Genomic DNA, 24,777 nt, shown 5'->3' on the forward strand with positions numbered 1-24,777 from the left:
AGGTCTGATTACTCTATTATTAAAACAAGACCCAGATGGAAAATATAAAGACCTAGTCTAAAAAACTTGAGGCCCCTTACACATCAATGTTGTGATGCAAAAATACTAGCGAAATGCATAGCACTCAGATATTGCACCAGGTATTGTTCATCCTGATCAGACACACAATGTATTTCAATAGAAAAGTTGTAAAAAATATCCTGCAACCACGGAGAGGGAAATACCTGTCTATTTATGGAAAAATTGACCTGATTAACTCCTTAGCCATATCTCAGTTTGCTCAATTACTTATGGCGCTGTCTACTCCTGATGATTTTATTTTTTTTCAAATCAAATGAGCAAAAAATATTTCGCTTTATCTGGGAAGCTAAACCAGACAAAATAAAATGTGCCTATCTATATAATGAATATGAATTGGGTGGGTTGAGATTAAATATAAAAGCACTGAACCGCTCTCTAAAAGTTTCACTCATTCAAAAGTTTTAATTGAACCTTAAATGGTTCAAGTAGATTACTAAGAAAAGCTCATCCATTGATTAAAAATGGCCTTTTTCCCTTTGTGCAGATTGCCATGTCTCATTTTGGATTAATTGAAAATGATACTTTTTTTCAAAGTCTCTCTCTTCTTCAAACAAGCATTGCAGAGCTGGCTACAATTTCAATTTCATCCCCTGAAAAGACAGAACAAATATTACAACAAAAATTATGGCTGAACTCAAATTTGCTGGTTGATAAAATACCTGTATTTATGGGAAAGATGTTTGAAAATTGTATTTTGTTCTTAAATTATATTGTAAATTGGAATGGTAGATGTCCTTCATGGAGTTATCAGAATTGTACAGGAAGGTCTGCTCAATCCAAGAGTATAACCAATTTATTACAGCATTACCCCAAACATGGAGGAGGCAGGTGGCAGCGAGAGGAGGTAGGGGACTGGTCTGTCTGCACAATATAAAGGATCAAAACTGGCAGAGGAATAAAAATAGCATAAATGGGAAAGTATACCAGCTTCATTTGAGGACCAGGATGTTGACAACTGTGCCATACAGATTGCAAAATAGTTAGGAAGAGATTTTTGATGTACCGATTCCATGGTACAGGGTGTATGAGTTGATGTATAAAACAATGCAAGCTAAAATGATTATAAAGAACTCTTGTCACCAACAAAATGTTGAATATTTGGGGCATAAAATCTATGAAGTTCTGCAGATTTTGTTGTGAGGATACAGAATCAATAAACCATTTATTTTGGTATTGCCCTAAGGTAGCCTGTTTCTGGTCTCAGGTTAAGGAATGGCTGAAAATGCATTGCATTGATCTAAAATTGACCCTAGAAATAGTACTATTAGGAGATCTGGAGAGACCGGATCAGTCTATTACTAGTAAAAGTATTAATCTTCAACACGCAATCTGTGGATTTTATTTGATTAGAAAGATTGTAGGTTAAACATCACAGCATAGTTGAAAGATATGTGTTGCGAAGAAACCCGAAGTGTGTGGCCAGCAGAGATAGATGGGATGGGTTGAGGGAAGGGACGTGGAATTGGAGACAAGTAGGAGTGGAGTTTCTGTGCAGGAGATAGAAAGATGGTCAAAGATAAACGTTTAAAAAAAGTCTAAATAAAACATAATAAAAAGTACATTTGAATAACACTAAGTGGCAGTGTTTTTACAACTAATGCCGGTTTGCCTGAGGCTGATGCCATGCAGGTGTTTCTACACATGCATATACACACACTCTCAAATAAACGCATACAAGAGCACACATATGCATGTAATAGTGCCAGACATGCACACAGACATATACAGATGGCATTGCTGTTGTGATTTAAGTTGTCCTTGGTTTTAAATGTTGGTTTTTGCATTGTTGTTTGCTGTTTTCTTCTGTATTTTTTGTTTATTCTCTTGGTTGTTGGTGCATTGAGGGGTTCTTCGGGGTGGGGAATGGAATTAATTGTATTGGGAGGGGTCTCGAATGGTTGCGAAACAGCTATTAGGGAACTGTGGGGCGGGATCTTGGAGGGTTCGGGTTCACGTTTTTTGGCCTGGTGGGAGATATGTCAACGTGCCCTTGAGCAGGGCATTGACCCTGGATGCTTCTGTGTGTCGCTCTGAATGGGAGTCTGTTGGATGACTGGTATGATGTAAAGTTGAAGTCGGAAGTTTACATACAGTTAGGTTGGAGTCATTAAAACTGTTTTTCAACCACTCCACAAATTTCTTGATAACAAACTATAATTTTGGCAAATCAGTTAGGACATCTACTTTGTGCATGACACTAGTCATTTTTCCAACAATTGTTTACAGACAGATTATATCACTGTATCCCAATTCCAGTGGGTCAGAAGTTTACATACACTAAGTTGACTGTGCCTTTAAACAGCTTGGAAAATTCCAGAAAATGATGTCATGGCTTTAGAAGCTTCTGATAGGCTAAGTGACATCATTTGAGTCAATTGGAGGTGTACCTGTGGATGTATTTCAAGGCCTACCTTCAAACTCAGTGCCTCTTTGCTTGACATCTTGAGAAAATCAAAAGAAATCAGCCAAGACTTCAGAAGACCTCCACAAGTCTGGTTCATCCTTGGGAGCAATTTCCAAATGCCTGAAGGTACCACGTTCATCTGTACAAACAATATTACACAAGTATAAACACAATGGTACCACGCAGCCGTCATACCGCTCAGGAAGGAGACGTGTTCTGTCTCCTAGAGATTAACGTATTTTGGTGCAAAAAGTGCAAATCAATCCCAGAACAACAGGACCTTGTGAAGATGCTGGAGGAAACAGGTACAAAATAATCTATATCCACAGTAAAACGAGTCATATATCAACATAACCTGAAAGGCCACTCAGCAAGGAAGAAGCCACTTCTCCAAAACCGCCATAAAAAAGACAGACTACGGTTTGCAACTGCACATGGGGACAAAGATTGTACTTTTTGGAGAAATGTCCTCTGGTCTGATGAAACAAAAATAGAACTGTTTGGCCATAATGACCATCTTCATGTTTGGAGGAAAAAGAGGGAGGCTTGCAAGCTGAAGAACACCATCCCAACCATGAACCACAGGTGTGGCCGCATCATGTTGTGGGGGTGCATTGCTGCAGGAGGGACTGGTGCACTTCACAAAATAGATGGCTTCATGAGAAAGGAAAATATGTGAATATATTGAAGCAACATCTCATCAGTCAGGAAGTTAAAGCATGGTCGCAAATGGGTCTTCCAATGGGTCTGTCAAATGGACAATGACCCCAAGCATACTTCCAAAGTTGTGGCAAAATGGCTTAAGGACAACAAAGTCAAGGTATTGGAGTGGCCATCACAAAGCCCTGAACTCAACCCTATTTGTGGGCAGAACTGAAAAAGCGTATGCGAGTAAGGAGGCCTACAAATCTGACTCAGATACACCAGCTATGTCAGGAGGAATGAGACAAAATTCACCCAACTTATTGTGGAAATCTTGTGGAAGGCTACCCAAAGTGTTTGACCCAAGTTAAACAATTTAAAGGCAATGCTACCAAATAATAATTGAGTGTATGTAAAATCTGACCCACTGGGAAAGAGATGAAAGAAATAAAAGCTGAAATAAATCATTCTCTCTACTATTATTCTGACATTTCACATTCTTAAAATATATTGGTGATCCAAACTGACCTATAACAGGGAATTTTTACTATGGTTAAATGTCAGGAATTGTGAAAAACTGAGTTTAAATATATTTGGCTAAGGTGTATGTAAACTTCTGACTTCAACTGTAGTTGTTGAGCGGCTTCACTGCAAGTAATGTTGTATGTTTCAGATATTCAATAAAAAAAATATATTTTTTAAAACATTCAAATCTTGCATCTATAGAGCCAGTGGGAGAGTTCTCTCCCTCTTAATTTACGACAGGGTGTGAAGGTGTGGTTAATTGTTTGCCAACAAAGTTAATCCTCACACCTTTATCAATCAGGGAAGACTGCCATAGCAGTCTAAAAAGCTACACACATGTCAACTGCTTGGACAATAGTATGAACACACGTTCAATTTAGAGAGAAATGTGATATAGTTGTTCATCTAAAACTGTGCAACTGGGAATATTTGGCCAAGATGATTCAACAACATTGTGCAGGTGACATGCAGTCAGGTGTGTGTGAGTGCTGCTCCAAGAAATGTCCCTCCTTCCTCTACTCACCTCAGGAATGACAAACTGACCAGCGATCAGCAGCGCCCCCAACAGGTTGTCTCTTCCATCGTTCCTCATCTCATAGATCGGCACCTGCAAGAGGATATTCAACAACATTTCACCCTTCTGTTATCTTAACTTTATGAAGCAGTTTAGCTGTATGGATGGCAGGTGTACCTGGGAGCCGGTGAGGATGACAGGCTTCCCCAGATGCTCACACATGAAGGACAGAGCGGATGCTGTGTAGGCCATGGTGTCCGTGCCGTGGAGAATGACAAAACCGTCATACTTCTCATAGTGTTTCTGGAACCAAGAGACAAAGAGAACAGGATCAGACTTGAACCCAAGGTTCCAAGGTCAACATGTGTAGCCTACATCTTGCCACAGGCTACTTGAAATAAGTACTGTATTTAATACAAAAGCTGTACAGTCCATTTACATAAAATGAAAGGGACAACTGACTTTTACTTCAGTGGATGACTTGAGATTGTTGTTTTATTGCATTATAATGCCTCTGCTTATGTAAATGGTAAAAGTCAGGGTTATGGTTAATGTTAGGGTGAAGTGCAAGATAAATAAAATGACCACACCAAGTACCTCAATGTCCTTCCCAATTGTAGCCCAGTCATCTGTGGTCATATTGCAAGAGTCCAGCAAGGGGCTGTACTCTAAAACAGTGTACACTATCCTCTTATTTTGTTTGCACAGCCTGGGAAAAGACAAGTTGAGTCATAATCATCCTAAAATAACCATATCTACAGAAAACACCCAAAGAAGCTCTGTGCATCAACAGAGCAGACAGTTTACATAGACACACAAACAATCCAGGTTAAGCAAATGTGGCTATTACATAAAATAAGGAAATCCCTTTAGGGGTGTAGAGACACCCCTCTTTTTTGACTTGGTTATTCTGTTTACTTTACAAACTCATTAAGACATGGAGCCGGTTCTGTTTACATGAGGAAAAGGCAGAAGATAAAGAAAGGAAAAGTGAAACAAGCCTAGCCTACATCATGAAGCGAGACAGTCTATTTGGTTGGGCCTTCTGTTTCAGCAGCAGGGTGCACAAACCAGTTCCTAAGCGCTGGGTGTGAATTATGGGCATGATGTGGGAGGGGGCGACTCCCTGGGAAGTCTACGATGCTGTATGAGGAGTTACTAATTTGCGGGTGTTCTGAGTGGTAAGGGGTGCCTTTTGGGAGTATGGGGGGGGGGGATTGAAAAGGGGTGTATTCGAGAGCGAGACCCCATGTTCTAATTAGACAGGGGCAGCTCATCCTGGTCTCCCATGTGTAGCCGATGTGAAATGGCTAGCTAGTTAGCGGTGGTGCGCGCTAGTAGCGTTTCAATCGGTGACATCACTTGCTCTGAGACCTTGAAGTAGAGGTTCCCCTTGCTCTGCAAGGGCCGTGGCTTTTGTGGAGCGATGGGTAACGATGCTTCGAGGGTGACTGTTGACGTGTGCAGAGCGTCCCTGGTTCGCTCCCAGGTCTGGGCGAGGGGACGGACGTAAAGTCTATACTGTTACACATGCATATTAATATGTCCTCTAGATGGAGGTAACGCTGGCGTCCCGTATTCTCCTGCTTGCGCTCTATAAAGAGATTATGCCTGGGCAAAGCAGCTGTGCAAAGATTTCCCCCCTAATCTTCATTTTTAAGACACGGGACAAGACACTGGAGGGCGCTAATTGGGGGTTCAATAAAACAGCAGCTGCGACCTGGCCAAGATAAAGCATAGCAGTGTGAACAGACAACAACACAGAGTTACACATGGAGTAAACAATAAACAAGTCAATAAAACAAATAGTCTATATACATTGTATGCGAAAGGCATGAGGAGGTAGGCGAATAATTACAATTTTGCAGATTAACAATGGAGTGATAAATGATCAGATGGTCATGTGCAGGTAGAGATACTGGTGTGCAAAAGAGCAGAAAAGTAAATACATAAAAACAGTATGGGGATGAGGTAGGTAAATTGGGTGGGCTATTTACCGATGGACTATGTACACCTGCAGCGATCAGTGATGTTTAAAGTTGGTGAGGGAGATAAAAGTCGATTTTTGCAATTCGTTACAGTCACAGGCAGCAGAGAACTGGAAGGAAAGGCGGCCAAATTAGGTGTTGGCTTTAGGGATGATCAGTGAGATACATCTGCTGGAGCGCGTGCTACGGGTGGGTGTTGCCATCGTGACCAGTGAACTGAGATAAGGTGGAGCTTTACCTCGCAATGACTTGTAGATGACCTGGAGCCAGTGGGTCTGGCGACTAATATGTAGCGAGGGCCAGCCGACTAGAGCATACAGGTCGAGGGGGGGGGGGGGGGGGTGGTATAAGGTTCTTTAGTAACAAAACGGATGGCACTGTGATAAAATGCATCCAGTTTGCTGAGTAGAGTATTGGAAGCTATTTTGTAGATGACATCGCCGAAGTCGAGGATCGGTAGGATAGTCCGTTTTACTAGGGTAAGTTTGGCAGCATGGGTGAAGGAGGCTTTGTTGCGGAATAGAAAGCCGACTCTAGATTTGATTTTAGATTGGAGATGTTTGATATGAGTCTGGAAGGAGACTTTACAGTCTAGCCAGACACCTAGGTACTTAAAGATGTCCACATATTCTAGGTCGGAACCATCCAGGGTGGTGATGCTAGTCGGGCGTGCGGGTGCAGGCAGCGAACGGTTGAAAAGCATGCATTTGGTTTTACTAGCGTTTAAGAGCAGTTGGAGGCCACAGAATGAGTTTTATATGGCATTGAAGCTAGTTTGGAGGTTAGATAGCACAGTTTCCAAGGAAGGGCCAGAAGTATACAGAATGGTGTCGTCTGCATAGAGTTGGATCAGGGAATCACCCGCAGCAAGAGCAACATCATTGATACATACAGAGAAAAGAGTCGGCCCGAGAACTGAACCCTGTGGCACCCCCATAGAGACTGCCAGAGGACCGGACAACATGCCCTCCGATTTGACACACTGAACTCTGTCTGCAAAGTAGTTGGTGAACCAGGCAAGGCAGTCAATAGAAAAACCGAGGCTACTGAGTCTGCCGATAATAATATGGTGATTGACAGAGTCGAAAGCCTTGGCCAGGTCGATGAAGACGGCTGCAAAGTACTGTCTTTTATCGATGGCGGTTATGATATCATTTAGTACTTTGAGCGTGGCTGAGGTGCACCCGTGACCGGCTCGGAAACCAGATTGCACAGCGGAGAAGGTACGGTGGGATTTGAGATGGTCAGTGATCTGTTTGTTGACTTGGCTTTCGAAGACCTTAGATAGGCAGGGCAGGATGGATATAGGTCTGTAACAGTTTGGGTCCAGGGTGTCTCCCCCTTTGAAGAGGGGGATGACTGTGGCAGCTTTCCAATTCTTTGGGGATCTCAGACGATATGAAAGAGAGGTTGAACAGGCTGGTAATAGGGGTTGCGACAATGGCGGCGGATAGTTTCAGAAATAGAGGGTCCAGATTGTCAAGCCCAGCTGATTTGTACGGGTCCAGGTTTTGCAGCTTTTTCAGAACATCTGCTATCTGGATTTGGGTAAAGGAGAAGCTGGGGAGGCTTGGGCGAGTAGCTGCGGGGGGGGGGGGCGGAGCTGTTGGCCGAGTTTGGAGTAGCCAGGAGGAAGGCATGGCCAGCCGTTGAGAAATGCTTGTTGAAGTTTTCGATTATCATGGATTTATCGGTGGTGGCCGTGTTACCTAGCCTCAGTGCAGTGGGCAGCTGGGAGGAGGTGCTCTTGTTCTCCATGGACTTTACAGTGTCACCGACATTTTTGGAGTTAGAGCTACAGGATGCAAATTTCTGCTTGAAAAAGCTGGCCTTTGCTTTCCTGACTGACTGCGTGTATTGGTTCCTGACTTCCCTGAACAGTTGCATATCGCAGGGACTATTCGATGCTATTGCAGTCCGCCACAGGATGTTTTGGTGCTGGTCGAGGGCAGTCAGGTCTGGAGTGAACCAAGGGCTATATCTGTTCTTAGTTCTGCATTTTTTGAACAGAGCATGCTTATCTAAGATGGTGAGGAAGTTACTTTTAAAGAATGACCAGGCATCCTCAACTGACAGGATGAGGTCAATATCCTTCCAGGATACCCGGGCCAGGTCGATTAGAAAGGCTTGCTTGCAGAAGTGTTTAAGGGAGCGTTTGACAGTGATGAGTGGTGGTCGTTTGACTGCGGACCCGTAGCGGATACAGGCAATGATCGCTGAGATCCTGGTTAAAGACAGCGGAGGTGTATTTGGAGGGCCAGTTGGTCAGGATAACATCTATGAGGGAGCCCTTGTTTACAGATTTAGGGTTGTACCTGGTGGGTTCCTTGATGATTTGTGTAAGATTGAGGGCATCTAGCTTAGATTGTAGGACTGCAGGGGTGTTAAGAGAGACTTATTTCTGGAGAGAGTAATTTTTTAAATTAGTAGTTCGAACTGTTAGGGTATGGACCTGGAAAGTATGACATTACTTTGCAGGCTATCTCTGCAGTAGACTGCAACTCCTCCCCCTTTGGCAGTTCCATCTTGACGGAAAATGTTATAGTTGGGTATGGAAATCTCAGAATTTTTGGTGGCCTTCCTAAGCCAGGATTCAGACACGGCAAGGACATCAGGGTTGGCAGAGTGTGCTAAAGCAGTGAGTAAAACAAACTTAGGGAGGAGGCTTCTGATGTTGACATGCATGAAACCAAGACTTTTTCGATCACAGAAGTCAACAAATGAGGGTGCCTGGGGACATGCAGTGCCTGGGTTTACCTCCACATCACAGAGGAGGAGTAGTATGAGGGTGCGGCTAAAGGCTATCAAAACTGGTCGCCTAGAGCGTTGGGGACAAAGAATAAAAGGAGCAGATTTCTGGGCATGGTAGAATATATTCAGGGCATAATGCGCAGACAGGGGTATGGTGGAGTGCAGGTACAGCGGAGGTAAGCCCAGGCACTGGGTGATGATAAGAGAGGTTGTATCTCTGGACATGCTGGTTGTAATGGGTGAGGTCACCGCATGTGTGGGAGGTGGGACAAAGGAGGTATCAGAGGTATGAAGAGTGGAACTAGGGGCTCCATTGTAAACTAAAACAATGATGACTAACCTGAACAACAGTATACAAGATATTGACATTTGAGAGAGACATACAGCGAGGCATAAAGTTATCGCAGGTGTTGATTGGGAGAGCTAGCTAAAACAACAAGTGAGACAACAACAGCTAATCAGCTAACACAACAACAGCAGGTAAAATGGCGATGACTAGGCAGAGAGGGTTGGATTAACTACACACAGAGCCTGAGTTCGCGGGTGGGGCCGACAGATAAAAAAATAAAATAAACAGAATGGAGTACCGTGATTAATGGACAGTCCAGCAGGCATCAGCTATGTAGCCAAGTGATCATAGTATCCAGAGGGCAGCAGTAGATGGAACAGGGAACCCACCACTACATTAGCAGGCGATAAGGCGTTTAAAGTTAGTAGCCCTCCGATGGAGGCCGGTTGAGGGCACAGCGGATGGAGTATTCGTCGGCAGACCAGTAGTGGTGGTGCGGCAGGGCGCCGTGTCGACAGAGAATCCAAGCCAGATGGCGAAAGAGGTATTGTAGAATTTAGTTTGCTGGCCGGGAGATGCGCCTGGCTCACGGCTAACTGGTGCTAGCTTCGTGGCAGTGGCGTTAGCTCACCGTGGCACCCAGTACCGAAGCTATTATCCAGGCTGAGCTGTGAGCTAGCTAGCTGCAAGCTAGCTGTGAAGATCAGAAGTAGTGGTCCAGGGATTACGGCAGGAATCCGGCGTTGTTGTGGAGAGACAGTCCGATACTAGTAGACTGGCGAGTATTATCCAGGCTGAGAACAGAGCTGGTATCTGTGCAGAAGGTAAAAGCCGCTAGCAGTGGCTAACAATGACTGAATAGCTAATTAGCTGGTTAGCTTCTGGAGGTTCTTGAATGTGTTCTAAAAAAATTAAATAGGGATAAGGGTTTGAATAAGGGATTGAAAATAAAATGTAAATATATATACAAAAAATACAAAAGTACACGAACAAAACCCGTCTTCACTGCTACGCCATCGTGGTTGTTGTTGATAATATTCAAGTGATAGTGTCGCTGAAAACAATATTCAAATCACCAATTATTAATAGCCGACAGTGTGGCAGGGAAATGGCTATTAGCATATAGAGGGTTGGGTAGGATGCTGCCCTGTGGCCTGGCCTGCTGATGAGGAACAGAGTGGTGAGAGGGGCAAATGGGAGGTTGAGGTAAAGGCTACCCACAGGGAAGCTCACTACTGCTTTTCACTCAGCTATTCAACAAACCAACTTCCTACTCCACTCAATGTAAAACATTTAAGCAATGTTAGGATATATTGACATTATCTTTGTCAATGTTATTTCAAGTCCACTGCACATGCTCACTGCAAAGCATAATATAAAAAATAAATAACTCAGGCATTAGGGACATTTAATAGCAATGTTTGGTGACAGCTAGTATGTGTTAATCAACATTAACTTGAAGCCACAAAAAGGCACATAATGATGGTAATAATGAAAAATAACCTTACAGAAGCAAGGAGGAAAGAGGATGATTGAATCTACTACTGAAATTACACTGAAAACATAATGAGGCTGATACATTTGTCTGTGGGACGGAATCTGAATCCTATCCTAAGTCCTATGAATCTCCTGTGAGACTGTTGAAGCGATGAGGAGTAACGTAAACTCACCCCATTCCGTACAAATGTGCGCAACCGCAACATTCAAACGAGGCTACAAAGAGAACTAATGGGACTGTAGCGACTGTGTTGACTTCAAAATCTGGGGTGTGAACAACGTTTCTATTCAAGCGTTGATCGACATGGTAATGGCTCTATAGTATTGGAGAACAGTTGAAAAAAACTGACCCTCCGTTACATCGCGATGTGTCATGCCGTAACGTACAACACGCATAAAGCAACTATTTCTGTCTTACAATCTCTCTCCACCAGGTTTAGCACTTCTCTCATCCTTTAAAAACAAGAAATGGACAGTGACAGGGGTAAGGGAGGATACCTAGTCATTTTTTGCTTCATCACTGCATGCGATCATCATTCTCAAAGCCACTGTTTACTTTTAAGATCAATTTAGCACCGTCCTAAAACCCCGAATCAAATTCGACACAAACCTTCAAATAAGTTTGTAATGACACGTTATATAAACTCTTTATAGTGTTTTATTTACATTTTAGAGGCGATAAGGTGATAAGTTGGACAGATCGAGTGAAAAAAAGCAATTTTCCTACACATCTCTCCTTCTCACTATCACGCATTTAGTTTCGCTTCCCCACCAGCCATTTTTTTTAAAGACCCGACGGGGCTCATTGCCTTCTTGAATCATGCAGAAATGGGCAGAGTGGGGGTCATGTGATTGATTCTGTTGGAAAGGGGAGAAATTATGCTTTACAATGGTATTGACATTACAGTTGATCTGGAAGTGTTACGTTTTTTGGGGTGCTAAAATAAGGTCAATTGTACGAACCAAGGCGATGTACAAAAGTGAGTGAGTTTAAGTTAGTAGGCTATGGAGGTAACATGGCAGTCCTCCAAACAAATATTACCATGATCCAAGCAGGCACAGTGCCACCAGCCCCCCTTCACACAAACAGCTTTAAAAATAGCATGCTTGTGTAGTTCTCTTATCTGTCCCCTATAACCCAGCCCCACCCTGCCCCCTCCAGTCTCTATATCTGTGGTCCTGAGCTGCTCTGAGTGGGTTTTAGGTGGCGGGACTGAGCCATGTGCTGGTTGTCTGTGTAGAGATATCTGAAGAGAGGAAATAAGGGTAGAATGTCAGTCAGGAGTGAACACCGCTACTGAAATGCTGCAGCACAACTCCCTGCAGGTGTGTGCTCCAATGATCACTCCCTGACAAGTCCACACAGACAACAGCAGCAAACTGTTCCTGCCAGGCACCCTTTGACTCCAGGCGGACAGTAGCACAGGCACACAGTATGCTACCAGTATTTCAGGACCTTTTTGATAGTTCATCAGCGAGGTCTGTCGGCATCCTGTCAAAACAACAGACATTTTTAGAGTGAAATGTTCCCAAGCATGCAGGGAATAGAAACGTGTGTATGATATCCCCCAACAAGCATTGTATATCTTGTAGGCCTACTGCTATGGAGGCGTCATAGTGAACAGATTTTGGGGGAGGAGGTCAACCTTTATCCTGACATGATATGCTGTGCACTAGAATATGTTGCTATTCAAAGAACTTTTGAAAAAGACTCGTATGCCTTGTAGGTTGAAAAAGCCATGAAATAAAAGCTGTCAATGGTTAAAAAACAGGAAGCAGAGCTTCAGTCTTGTTTAAATTTGACAGTCAAATTAAGAAGTTACTCTAATCCAGTATGTGCAATACACGCTCATCTCCTGTGTAAAGAAATGGTAAGGGTGTGAAAATGTATGTATCGGTAGAACCGGTAGGTTGAGGTCCCCTTCACATATTTCTATAACACCAGTTATAGACTAACTACTATTACTCTACTCTAATTGTATCATCATCTGTATCAAACTACAAACTCTCCATCTGAAGTTTGTCAGTCAAATAGCACAAGGTTTCATTAGTCTAAATCTATAGTGATGATGTGTTACATGGATAGTAATCATTTCAGTTTGAATGATTGTATGAAGACTGTACAATAAAGTAAACCATGTCAACATTTAACTCTAGCCTATATATTAATAACAGCAAAGACAAAGTAAAAACCCCCAGAGAAAACAGAAATAGAAGGCTGAAGAGGAGCCCAGGAGAGGTGGGGTGAGGGGGGAGGCGGAGTGTATGGGTGACTTACGGCAGGACAAGGGTGTTCTCCTGTGGGCCACTCGTGCTGTAATAGTCGTACATACGGGTCTGCAGGGCATACTGCTCATCATGGAGGTTGGGAAGCTTTCGCAGGGCCTTCACAAACACATTAGGCTCTGGGCACAGCACTGTGGATGAGAGGAACAGAGAGAGAAGATGTTGCCATTAGTGTACAGAGCAACATAAATAATCAGTCAGAGTTCAGGAAAGGTGAGCCCAATAATAGTCTACCGGTACATAGATCTGAGTGTGGTGTTACTTTTGAAAAGAGGGTAGCAGTACGCAACATTTTGGAGCGTTCAGATAGGAATATGCCATGTAGAACACACGCTCTCTGACATGTAGAATAAGGTTTCACATCAGCTCTATTCGTGGCATTTCTATCTGCAAAATACAATAACGTTTGGCTATCGAATGTAGCCCAGGTTTACAATTCCCAGTAAATCATGCCTTGTATTATACTCAACCCTAGTGGCAAATGTGAGAATCACATCAATATGAAAAGTATGCTGTTTGGAATATAGTTCTAATCATTCATGCATTGGGAAATGTCTTGTATAACTCATCATAGTCCAAACCGCTGGAACGAACTGGCTGACTAAAATTAGGACCTGTGAAAAGTGGACCACCAGCCACTGGTTACAGTGGATGGAAAGATTGCATATAGACAAATATTGGGAATTCCAAACAGAACCTTTGGAACGGTGTGAAAACGGTAGACCGAGAAACTATGGCCATGTTATTTATGGTCTAGTGTTTTCTCCAAGTACCATCCACAGTAGTGGATACGGAATTAAATGAGAAGGGCTGGTTAGCCTAGAGATCTCATTCAGAAGACATTTGATCCAAAGCACTTAACAGTTAACGTTTCCTTGGCCCACAGAGGAATCTTCAATCTTTCTCCATAGCAGCTGTTACATTTGACAGCTCACGAGACCCTTGCGTGCCAGTATGGAAGGCCAAGAGATTAAAATCGTCTCGATTTGAACGCTTGTTATGCGCATTTTTACACACGTTCATTACACCTGTTTAGTGTGCATTTACAGGTGATTAGAACGTTTGAATATTGTACTTTCAGACGCATGAAATTGTGCCACTGCACAATTCTGAACGCCTGTGTAGTAACGGGTACATTTCATGCGACTGAAAGTACCACATTGTAGCCACCTCAATTTCCGTGAGTTGGACTTTGTTTGACTTCTGGCCTGTTGCGATGAGTCACTTACTCAGGGAGGGAGATGTTTCTAAATATGGATCAAATTGTTAATTTGTCAATTACATTTACAGAATGTAAACGCTACAGCAAGGCGTTGGTGAGAAAAATGGAGAAAGATATAACAACTTTTACCACATAGCAATACAACTACAAAGCTCACGCTGGCTAGCTTATCTTCATTGAAATAGCATGGCTAGTTAGTTAACTATCAATAGTCTTATGTCTAGCTTTTAACTAATGGTTGTTACGTTGTGGAATAAAGCAATAGTTCTTTGTACTTGTCATTTGGTTGAGACTAACATTAGTTTAGAAAATAATTGTTAACTTTGTATATTTGTTGTGTAATTGCTTGGCTTTGCTAGTTAGCAAGCTGAGATTTATTTGCTCAAATTGGCCAACTTAGCTTTTAGCTAATGCTTTAGAACAGGCTAGCTCCATGCAGAATCTAGACAATAGAGAATGGGGAATAAGGCCAAGAGATTAAAGTTGTGTAATTGGCTATGTGCTCCATCCAGGCACTCAGCGTTGAGTCGTGCAAAGAACAGTCCTAAGCCGTGGTATATTGTCCATATACCACAAACCCCAAGGTGCCTTACTACTATTAGACTGGTTAGCAACGTAATTACAACAGTAAACAAGTAATATTGACTCATACCATTGGTATTTGGCCTGATATACCATGGCTTGCTATCTGTCTCATGTTGTACCGATCATCAACATGAACAAGACTGAATTCTGTTGAATTGTCAACTGATCTAAATTCTTGTTAGGAAGATGTTGCTGTTCAGAATTACATGTTTATGACTGATGTTCACAGGAATCTCCAAATGATATGTTGAACGAGCACCACGGATGAAGGAGGAAAACAGCTTCTTTCTACCGCACCTTCAAGTCATACAATGTTGGGCCCTGCGGCCTTGTGAATTTTGACCTGTTTAAAAGGTCTTACTCACATCGGCTGCGAAGAACGTGATCACACAGTCTTCCAGAACAGCTGGTGCTCTCATGCATGTTTCAGTGTTATTTGCCTCGAAGCAAGCATAGAAGTAGTTTAGCTCATCTGGTAGGCTCGTGTCACTGGGCAGCTCTTGGCTGTGCTTACCTTTGTAGTCTATATTGTTTTGCAAGCCCTGCCTCATCTGACGAGCGTCAGAGCCGGTGTAGTACTTTCGATCTTAGGCCTGTATTGACACTTTGCCTGTTTGATGGTTTGTCGGAGGGCATAGCGGGATTTCTTATAAGCTTCCGGGTTGGAGTCACGCTCCTTGGAAGCGGCAGCTCTACCCTTTAGCTCAGTGCATATGTTGCCTGTTATCCATGGCTTCTGGTTGGGGTATGTATGTACAGTCACTGTGGGGACAACATCATTGATGCACTTATTGATGAAGCCAATGACTGATGTGGCGTACTCCTCAATTCCATCTGAGGAATCCCACAACATATTCCAGTCTGTGCTAGAAAAACAGTCCTGTAGCTTAGCATCTGCTTCATCTGACCCCTTTTTTATTAATTTAGTCACTAGTGCTTCCTGCTTTAAATTCAGCTTGTAAACAGGAATCAGGATAGAATTATGGTCAGATTTGCCAAATGGAGGACGAGGGACAGCTTTCTATGCATCTCTATGTGGAGTAAAGGTGGTCCAGAGTTTTTTCCCGATCTGGTTGCACATTTAACATGCTGATGGAAATTTGATGATGGAAATTTGCTGAAATGGATTTAAAATTCCCTGCATTGAAGTCCCCGGCTACTAGGAGCGCCGCCTCTCGGTGAGCGTTTTCCTGTTTGCTTATGGTGGAATACAGCTCATTCAATGCTGTCTTAGTGCCAGCATCAGTCTGTGGTGGTATATAGACAGCTAAGAAAAATACAGATGAAAACTCTAGGTAGAAGGTGTGGTCTACAGCTTATCATGAGATACTCTACCTCAGGTGAGCAAAAGCTCAAGACTTGCACCAGTTGTTATTTACAAAAAGACATAGTCCGCCGCCCCTTGTCTTACCAGACGCCACTGTTCTGTCCTGCCGGCACAGAATATAACCAGCCAGCTGTATGTTGATAGCGTCGTCATTCAGCCACGACTCCGTGAAGCATAAGGTATTACAGTTTTGAATGTCACGCTGGTAGTTTAATCTTCCGAGTAGCTCATCTACTTTATTCTCCAAAGAATGCACGTTTGCTAGCAGAATGGAAGGAAGTGGAGGTTTATTCGATCGCCTACGAATTCTCAGAAGGCAGCCCGCCCTCTGGCACCTTTTTCTCCGCCTCCTCTTCATGCAAATCACGGGGATCTGGGCCTGTTCCCGAGAAAGCAGTATATCATTCGCGTCGGACTCAACAGACTCATTAAAGGAAAGAAAAGGATTCAAATCAAATCAAATTTTATTGGTCGCATAGTGTAGCGAAATGCTTGTGGTTCTAGTTCCAACCGTGCAGTAATATCTAACAAGTAATCTAACAATTTCACAACAACTACCTTATACACATAAGTGTAAAGAAATGATTAAGAATATGTACATATAAATATATGGATGAGCGATGGCCGAACGGCATAGGCAAGATGCAGTAGATAGTATAGAGTGCAGTATATACATGAGATGAGTAATGTAGGGTGTCATGACCTGGCCCTCTTTGGGTATAGCGAGCACCCTCCCCCTCTCTCTACCTCTTTCTTCCCCCAGCCTCTGTTGTTATCACAGGTCATAAATTCCTAGAGTCGCCGCTCTCCTCATGGCCAGGCAGTGTAGAGAGAGAATGTTTCACAGGAGAACAAAGGAACCTCTTCTCCATCATATAACTTGAGAACTGAACAATGTCCATGTTTGGATAATGTGTACACGGTCGGGAGAGAATCCAGCTACGACAGGTCCATTTTGTTTATTGTTTGTGAAACTCATGAGAGACAATACAGCCACAATACCATAACTGTTTATACAAGAGTCTCAGTTGTGAGGCTTGCATCTAATTGTTGTATAAAATGAATGAGTAAAGATGAACCTATTTGTGAAATGATGTAATGTGATTTTAAACTGTTTAATGAAGGAAACTCCCTTTGGAGTATAACTCAGTCATAGGCCCACCCCATGAGCACAGACATTGATCTGGCATCATGGGATAGCCCTTTCCTACGGTTCTGGATATAACCCCCACCTTGGGAATTTCCCAGCAGGCCAGTACCTCGATCACAGAGGGCGCTAAGGTTTGAGTAGACACCAAGCTTACCTCGACTACCGAGAGGGCTAAGGTTTGAGTAGAGACCATAAACCTGAGTATAAGCTAAGGTTGTAATGGTTGTTGAAACTCAGACTATCGATACCGACAGAAGAGCAAATCTTTGATACTAATTACTAGTCTGCAGCTAGGAATTCTATACCATTGATTGCGAAGGCCGACAACCGCCGAAACATCTATCTATAACAACATTTCTGAATGGAACTCTGAAGTACCCATTCTAACCACGAAAGACGATTCCAACAGAGATCACGACGACACACTGAGCATAAATATATATATATATATATATATATTGATTGCAATCATTCCCGAATGAGTGAGTGTTCATGTGCAATGGATTAGCATTTCAATTAATATAATTATCAAGTTTGTAGTGACTCCTTTGCATAATTTCCACCTTTCTCAGTCTGCACCCACTTCCCTTTTGTCCACCAAGCCGTAATACCGGTTTATCCCACTAGGGAACCTCCCCTATCATTTCCTTGTAACCATATGTACTACTGTAAGTTCATGCATTTCTGTGATTATTTAGTTAATAAATGATTGAGACAATTGATGTATGAATGATTCATAGTGAAGACTGGGTTTGTGCAGATAACCAACAATTTACGACGTTTGGAATGAGACACGTGAGGTAAAGAATAATTCATTAATTAGAAGACTAATTGATCATATATTAAAATATCTGAAAAGTTATTAGGAAAATTATAACTTTGTAATCGGAATATTTTCCTTGGTGCCTCGACATCCTAGTTGACTAGAATAATCACGTAATAATAATTACAGAGAATTGATTTGATAAAACAGTCTTCATTTTAATGATGCCAAAGACACAACAGGTATGTAAACATTATATAAAGTGGTATTGTTTAAGTGACTAGTGATACATTTATTAAATTAATTATTCATCATTAATAAAAGTGGCTAGAGAATGAGTCTGTATGTTGGCCGCAACCACTCAATGTTAGTGATGTGATGGCTGTTTAACAGTCTGATAGCCTTGAGATGGAGACTGAAAAACAGCTTCTCGGTCCCAGCTTTGATGCACCTGTACCGACCTCGCCTTTTGGATGATAGCGGGGTGAACATGCAGTGTCTCGGGTGGTTGTTGTCCTTGATGATATTTTTGGCCTTCCTGTGACATCGGGTGGTATAGGTGTCTTGGAGGGTAGGTAGTTTGTCCCCGGTGATGCGTTGTGCAGACCTCACTACCCTCTGGAGAGCCTTACAGTTGTGGGTGGAGCAGTTGCCATACAAGGCGGTGATACAGCCAGACAGGATGCTCTCGATTGAGCATCTGTAAAATTGTGTGAGTTTTTGGTAACAAGTCAAATTTCTTCAGCCTCCTGAGGTTGAAGAGGCGCTGTTGCGCCGCCTTCATCACGCGGTCTGTGTGGGTGGACCATTTCAGTTTGTCCGTGATGTGTACGCAGAGGAACTTAAAACGTTCCACCTTCTCCACTACTGTCCCGTCGATGTGGATAGCGGGGTGCTCCCTCTGCTGTTTCCTGAAGTCCACGATCATCTCCTTTGTTTTGTTGACGTTGAGTGAGGTTATTTTCCTGACACCACACTCCGAGGGCCCTCACCTCCTCCCTGAGAACGCACCCTTGTGGGGACCCAGTGTTGAGGATCAGCAGGGTGGAGATGTTGTTTCCTATCCTCACCACCTGAGGGCGGCCCGTCAGAAAGTCCAGGACCCAGTTGCACAGGGCGGGGTCGAGACCCATTCTGCCAGTCCATGGTGCATAATCGCAGTCCTGATATCCAGAAGTTTGTTTTCGGTCATATGAGACGTAGCGGCAACATTATGTACAAAATAAGGAAACAAAGGAAAAAACCACAATCTGTTGGGGACACGTAAAACATCAGCCTTCTTCTCCGGCACCATTGTTACTTGATACTTCAGACAAGGAAAAATGATGGATTGCTAATTAAAAATACCTTTCAGAATTATGAAGCCTTTGTGCTTTTATTCAATACATAAATATATAAAAAATAAAAAAAATGTATCACAGAATGTGACATTAGCTACCACACAAGTTGTTTTCGGCAATTATCCAAAAACAAACTACAAAAACGCCATTCTTTACCCAATAGGCTGAACAGGTGTAATGAACGCTTGTAAAAATTCTCATCACCTGTAAATGCACACTGAACAGGTGCAATGAAAGCATGTAAAAATGCCCATAACAAGTGTTCACATCCAGAGACAACACTGTTGCAGGTGGGTATCATTTGTGTAACGTTCCAACAGGAATCTGTTTCAAAAACTTCGTAAACAACAAGGTTGCCAACAAACAACGCATACAAAGTTGTATAGCGGCAGAATAAGATACTGCAGTGGGCAATTTAATTACGTTTTTCACTCACCACGTTCATTCCGAAAAGGTCTGTCCTCACTCTGGGAACCTATGGACTTTAGGGGTTCATATCTGAACTACCTCCCTACCCTATTATTATGCATAACAATAACACACTATTTTAGTTGTCAGTGTTCATTATGATTTAAGTGGCAAAGCAGAATAAAAATTCTCAAATGTAAGCCCCAAGTCCAATGGGTATATCCTCTGGCGTGTTGATATTAATGTTCTCCGTATCCATAGCCAGAATGATTTTGCAGTGCATGGTGATTGAACAGGTTTCCTGGTATATTCATCAGAGGTGTAGGGAGGGTGAAATCTGAATCCCCAAAAATAGTAATTAATACAGATGTTTAACTAAACATACACACAAAAGTATTCATAACTTGTTTTTTGAGGTAACTGTTTATGGAAAAAAAACATTATGGTTTTCATACACATACCTTGTCCATAATGTAGAGGCCTATGGGGTTTTCATTGAAGAGGCAAGGGAGGATGGTACATGTGATCTCCATAACATACCGAGAGACATACCTTTGTATGCCTCATCGTCTGTATACCTGCAGACAGACACAAAAGTGAGCAGTTCAGTCATCTGCACCCAATGCAGCTATCCTTCAACATATTCCAAAAGCATACATATTCTTACCTCTTTGTTTATTGATATCCATTGAATTGTGTCCATTATCTGGTTTAGAAAGATTTGCACAAATATTTAAAGATACAGATTGTATCATCACAAAACAATATCAATTTAGATCATATAAAAGTGACAAATCTTACCTTAAATTGAGGAGATCTTTAAAGTTAAGTGCCTGCACCTGCTGTCCTTTCAAATCCAAATGTTTCAGTTGGGCAGTTAGGTTCCTGCAAGAACATCCACCAACTAAGGAGGTTCCTCGATGAACCCCACCTCATATGGGGTTCTCAGAAGAACCTTTTGGGGGCAATTTTCAGTGCCAAGAACCCTAAGGTTCTTCAAAGAACTTTGAGGATCTTAGAAGAACCCTTGTTGAACCCCTAATTTTTAGTGTAGACATCTGGTGGCGGGAGAAGGAAGAGTGCCTGTCAAACCAAGGGATGTTCATGCTACCAATGACAGAGTGCTGTAAAGTGCCAAAATGCAATTTACAGAGAAACCTAACTATATCAAAATTGTAATGTTACTAATCTGCTAGATTTTATTATAAGCCTAAGAAAATATGATTCATAATGATATTGCACAAAATGTTTTTCCAAGTTAAAATGCAATGATAAGTGAGACAGACTCACCAGAAGGATTAAGTCCATGCTAACACTATGGACGTTCCATTATTTGCCAGTAGATGGCGCACAATTACACAATGTAATTACACAACGACACATTGTGTCCAGTAAGTGACTAACGGACATTGTCTATTAAACTCAGCTCACTCTTTTTTACCTATTTTGAATTCTAAAATCATTAGTTGTATTATGTAATGTCTTGAATTCCATGCAGGAATTCAATCTTCAGTGACATTGCTGTTAGCCTGGTTTCCATCTCTGTTCAGCTATTACATTACACTCCTGTCATTTGCCAATGGATATGCAGGATACGAACATTCCAGCTAAACAATGGATATATAGCAATTAGCAAAATAACCCATTTTCATACGAGTCTAAAATCTGAATAAATGTGTGAACAGTAATATTTTACACATATGAACGTACCCATAAGCAATTTCTGATGAAATATAGATATGGATATAGCATTTTGGAATTAAACTCATCAAATATACAATTGATATACACTGAGTGTACAAAACATTAGTAACACCTGCTACTTTCATGACAGACTGACCAGGTAAATTGAGGTGAAAGTTATGATCCCTTATTTATGTCACTTGTTACATCCACTTCAATCAGTGTAGATGATGTGGACAAGACAGCTTAATAATCTTTCTTTAACCCACGGTAAGTGGGCAAGACAAGTGCTTTTGAACGGGGTATGCCAGACGCACCGGATTGAGTGTGTCAAGAACTGCAACTCTGCAGGGGTTTTCACACTCGAGTTTCCAACGTGAATCAAGAATGGTCTACCACCTAAACGACGTCCAGCCAACTATGGTAAACATGGGATGACCAGAGATGTTCTCTTGATAAGTGCGTGAATTGGATAACTTTCCTGTCCTGCTAAGCATATTCTAGACATACAAAGGTTTGTGGTGAACACAATCACTTAGGTCAACTGTGACTGATTGGACAGTTAACCAGTACTGAAGCAAGCAATACCTTGTCTTGTACCCTTGACAAACATCATATTATGAAGCGGAGTCCTGCTGTTGCCTAATCTTGTACATCATAGCTAATTATTCATTAGTTGACCGTTAGCGCAGTACACCATCCACAGTGTGTGTGTTCTCAAATACATCTTACAATGAGAGGAAGGAAGTGAGTTGGAACTTTAATCTTTACTAACCATGCATGGACAAACATGATCATGATCTTCAAGGGGCAACCAATATATGTTGCAAGAAGTTCACATGACCTTCTACAGCAGGGTTCTCCTACTGGCAGCCCAAATGTGGCCTGTGGGTGGTTTTATTCCCCCCTATGTTTTCTGAGAAAAACTCATAAATGTGTTAATGTTTTATTTTTATTGTTGGACAATAACTGTAAAAACAACATGGAATCAGCTCAAGTGATTTTAATTTTGGAACTCTGTTCCCAAGTATTCTCACACATAAGAAACATGTTGTTTTTTAACCTTTATTTAACTAGGAAAGTCAGTTAAGAACAAATTCTTATTTCCAATGACGGCCTACCCCGGACAAACCCAGACTACGCTGGACCAATTGTGCGCCGCCCTATATGGGTCTCCCAATCACGGCTAGTTGTGATACAGCCTGGAATCGAACCAGGGTCTGTAGTGACGCCTCTAACACAGATGCTGTGCCTTAGACCGCTGTGCCAGTCAGGAGCAAATTATTTGTTAATATGTTCCGCCAACCGACCATCTGTGGCTGAAACTAGTTGATGATCCCTGATCTACAGGTAGATAATTACGCCTAAGTGTTTGCTTGTTACAATTTACAAAGCAAATGTAGCAGTAGTTACATTTGACAACTCACAAGACCCCTGCGTGCCAGGAGTGTATTCATTACGTTTTGCAACCGAAACAGTTTACCTTTTAAGAACCAAATGGAGCGAAACCGAGAGGGACCTACATGATTTTGACCAATATAAACTCTTTTCCCTTGCAAAAGTTTTCTGTTTGGAGTAAACTGTTTGTTGTAACAGACTAAACGTTTTGCTACAAAATCGGTGTAATGAATACACCCCAGGTCAACTGCTACCGTACCTAGCGAGTTTCCGCCAATGTGTTGCATCAACATGCGTCACACAGCATCATTCAAATCAAATAAATGCACTTTAAAAGTCCCGATCAAAAAGGCTTTACCGTTATTATGGTACATCATCCCGATAGTTCCTCCGGTGTTGATGACCAAGACTCGCGCTTCAGCACAAGGGCTCACATCCAGAGACTCAACACTGTTGCTGCTCGACAACCTCCTCCGTCGGCCTGGCTGTACCACATTGCTCCGGTAAACAGAAGTATGCGACTTGAACACAGACTGATCAGGTTGACTCAACCTTGAATGGGACAAAACTCTAGCTAGAGAGGTCATTACTGAAGCTGGAGACGGACATGAGATAGACTTTTTACATTCCGCCATAATGACTAGACAACTGATGGCGGGGGAAGAGTGCAAGTCAAACCAAGGGATGTTCTTAAAGTGACAGACCGCTACCACTGACAGGTTGTTGTGAAGTGCCAAAACCCAATTTACAGAGAAACTAAGCTATATCAGAACTGTAATGTTACTAATCTGCTTGATTTTATTATAAACCTAAGTAAATATAATGAATCACAATGATGATATAGCCGTAAATGGTTTTCCAAGTTAAAATAATGTACATACAATGCAATTATAAGAGTGAGACTGAGACTCACCAGAAGGAAGAAGTCCATAATGTAGTGTAGAGGATGTACGTTAATGGCTTTTGAGTTTTTCGTTGATAGCCTTCAAGGATAATTTCAAGAGTAGCGTCTTCAACCAATACGAAAAAATGGCAAAAACACCATGATCACGTGGGAGTAATTAACCCTTGTTAAGGTGTTAACGTTTTTGTTTTCTCACCCAATGTTCGCCGGTCTGATGGACCCACAACATTATTGTTTTTTTTAAACAATACAGCCATAACAATTTAGATAAAAATATTTCAAACTTAATTCTTAAATGTTGACTTATTTGGGGGTTGCTGGATCGAATCCCCGAGCGGACAAGATACAAATCTGTCGTTCTGCCCCTGAACAAGGCAGTTAACCCACTGTTCGCTGGAAGGCCGTTATTGTTAATAAGAATTTGTTCTTAACTGACATACCTAGTTAAATAAAGGTTCAATCAAAAATAATTATCAATTTCAAGCAGCATACATGGTTAATATTTACCATTTACCTCTGCTAGATCACATTTACATGGTTAATATTTGCCATTTACCTCTGCTAGATCACATTTATCAATAAAAGCGCTATTTGTTTGGATAAAATGTGATTTTTGTCAAAATGAATCAATTATATTCAAGACATGGGTGGAATAAATCATGTTTATCTTGAACAAATATAAATTAAACAAGGTTTTCATCACTATTGACGTTTATTGCTTTGAACTGAATAAATTGGATGCCAGATTTTGCATACAGTATTAAATAAATAAATGAGCCCCATTTAACACAAATTAAGGCCTGTCTACACACCACATTAGGGACAGTTTTACTGTGTGCGTGTTGCAAATGTATTTCTTGCAGTTGATGCATGTGTACTGTGTCTTCCTGTCCTTCTTGGGTCCACACACATCTCAGCGCTTCTTGTTACTACTGGCTGTAATCTAGAATGATGAAAACACTTCGTTCAGGAATTTTACTAACATCTCACTCACTCACATATATAGTTACAGCAGGCCAA

At 41.9% G+C, this 24,777-nt stretch overlaps 1 protein-coding gene across 5 annotated transcripts in view; it reads right to left on the minus strand.

The window, feature by feature from the left end:
• LOC109894475 (60 kDa lysophospholipase-like) overlaps positions 1 to 23,890 on the minus strand; it is a 47,120-nt gene extending 23,230 nt beyond the window's left edge. The window contains exons 1-9 of one of the 5 annotated variants that reach the window (XM_031828963.1): positions 23,212 to 23,325; positions 20,574 to 20,830; positions 20,440 to 20,478; positions 20,234 to 20,350; positions 12,970 to 13,108; positions 12,148 to 12,183; positions 4,764 to 4,875; positions 4,344 to 4,469; positions 4,176 to 4,259 (exon numbers count right to left, since the gene is read on the minus strand). In XM_031828963.1, the coding sequence (XP_031684823.1) occupies positions 4,176 to 4,259; positions 4,344 to 4,469; positions 4,764 to 4,875; positions 12,148 to 12,183; positions 12,970 to 13,022 (411 nt within the window). In that variant the 5' untranslated portion in view covers positions 13,023 to 13,108; positions 20,234 to 20,350; positions 20,440 to 20,478; positions 20,574 to 20,830; positions 23,212 to 23,325. Of the gene's footprint in view, positions 1 to 4,175; positions 4,260 to 4,343; positions 4,470 to 4,763; positions 4,876 to 12,147; positions 12,184 to 12,969; positions 13,109 to 20,233; positions 20,351 to 20,439; positions 20,831 to 23,211; positions 23,553 to 23,766 lie in introns of those variants that run through there. The other 4 variants (XM_031828964.1, XM_031828962.1, XM_031828959.1 and 1 more) reach the window with 4 other exon arrangements.
• Positions 23,891 to 24,777: the final 887 nt, after the last annotated feature.

This window comes from Oncorhynchus kisutch, linkage group LG7, assembly GCF_002021735.2.
Source record: "Oncorhynchus kisutch isolate 150728-3 linkage group LG7, Okis_V2, whole genome shotgun sequence".
Lineage (NCBI taxonomy): Eukaryota > Metazoa > Chordata > Actinopteri > Salmoniformes > Salmonidae > Oncorhynchus > Oncorhynchus kisutch.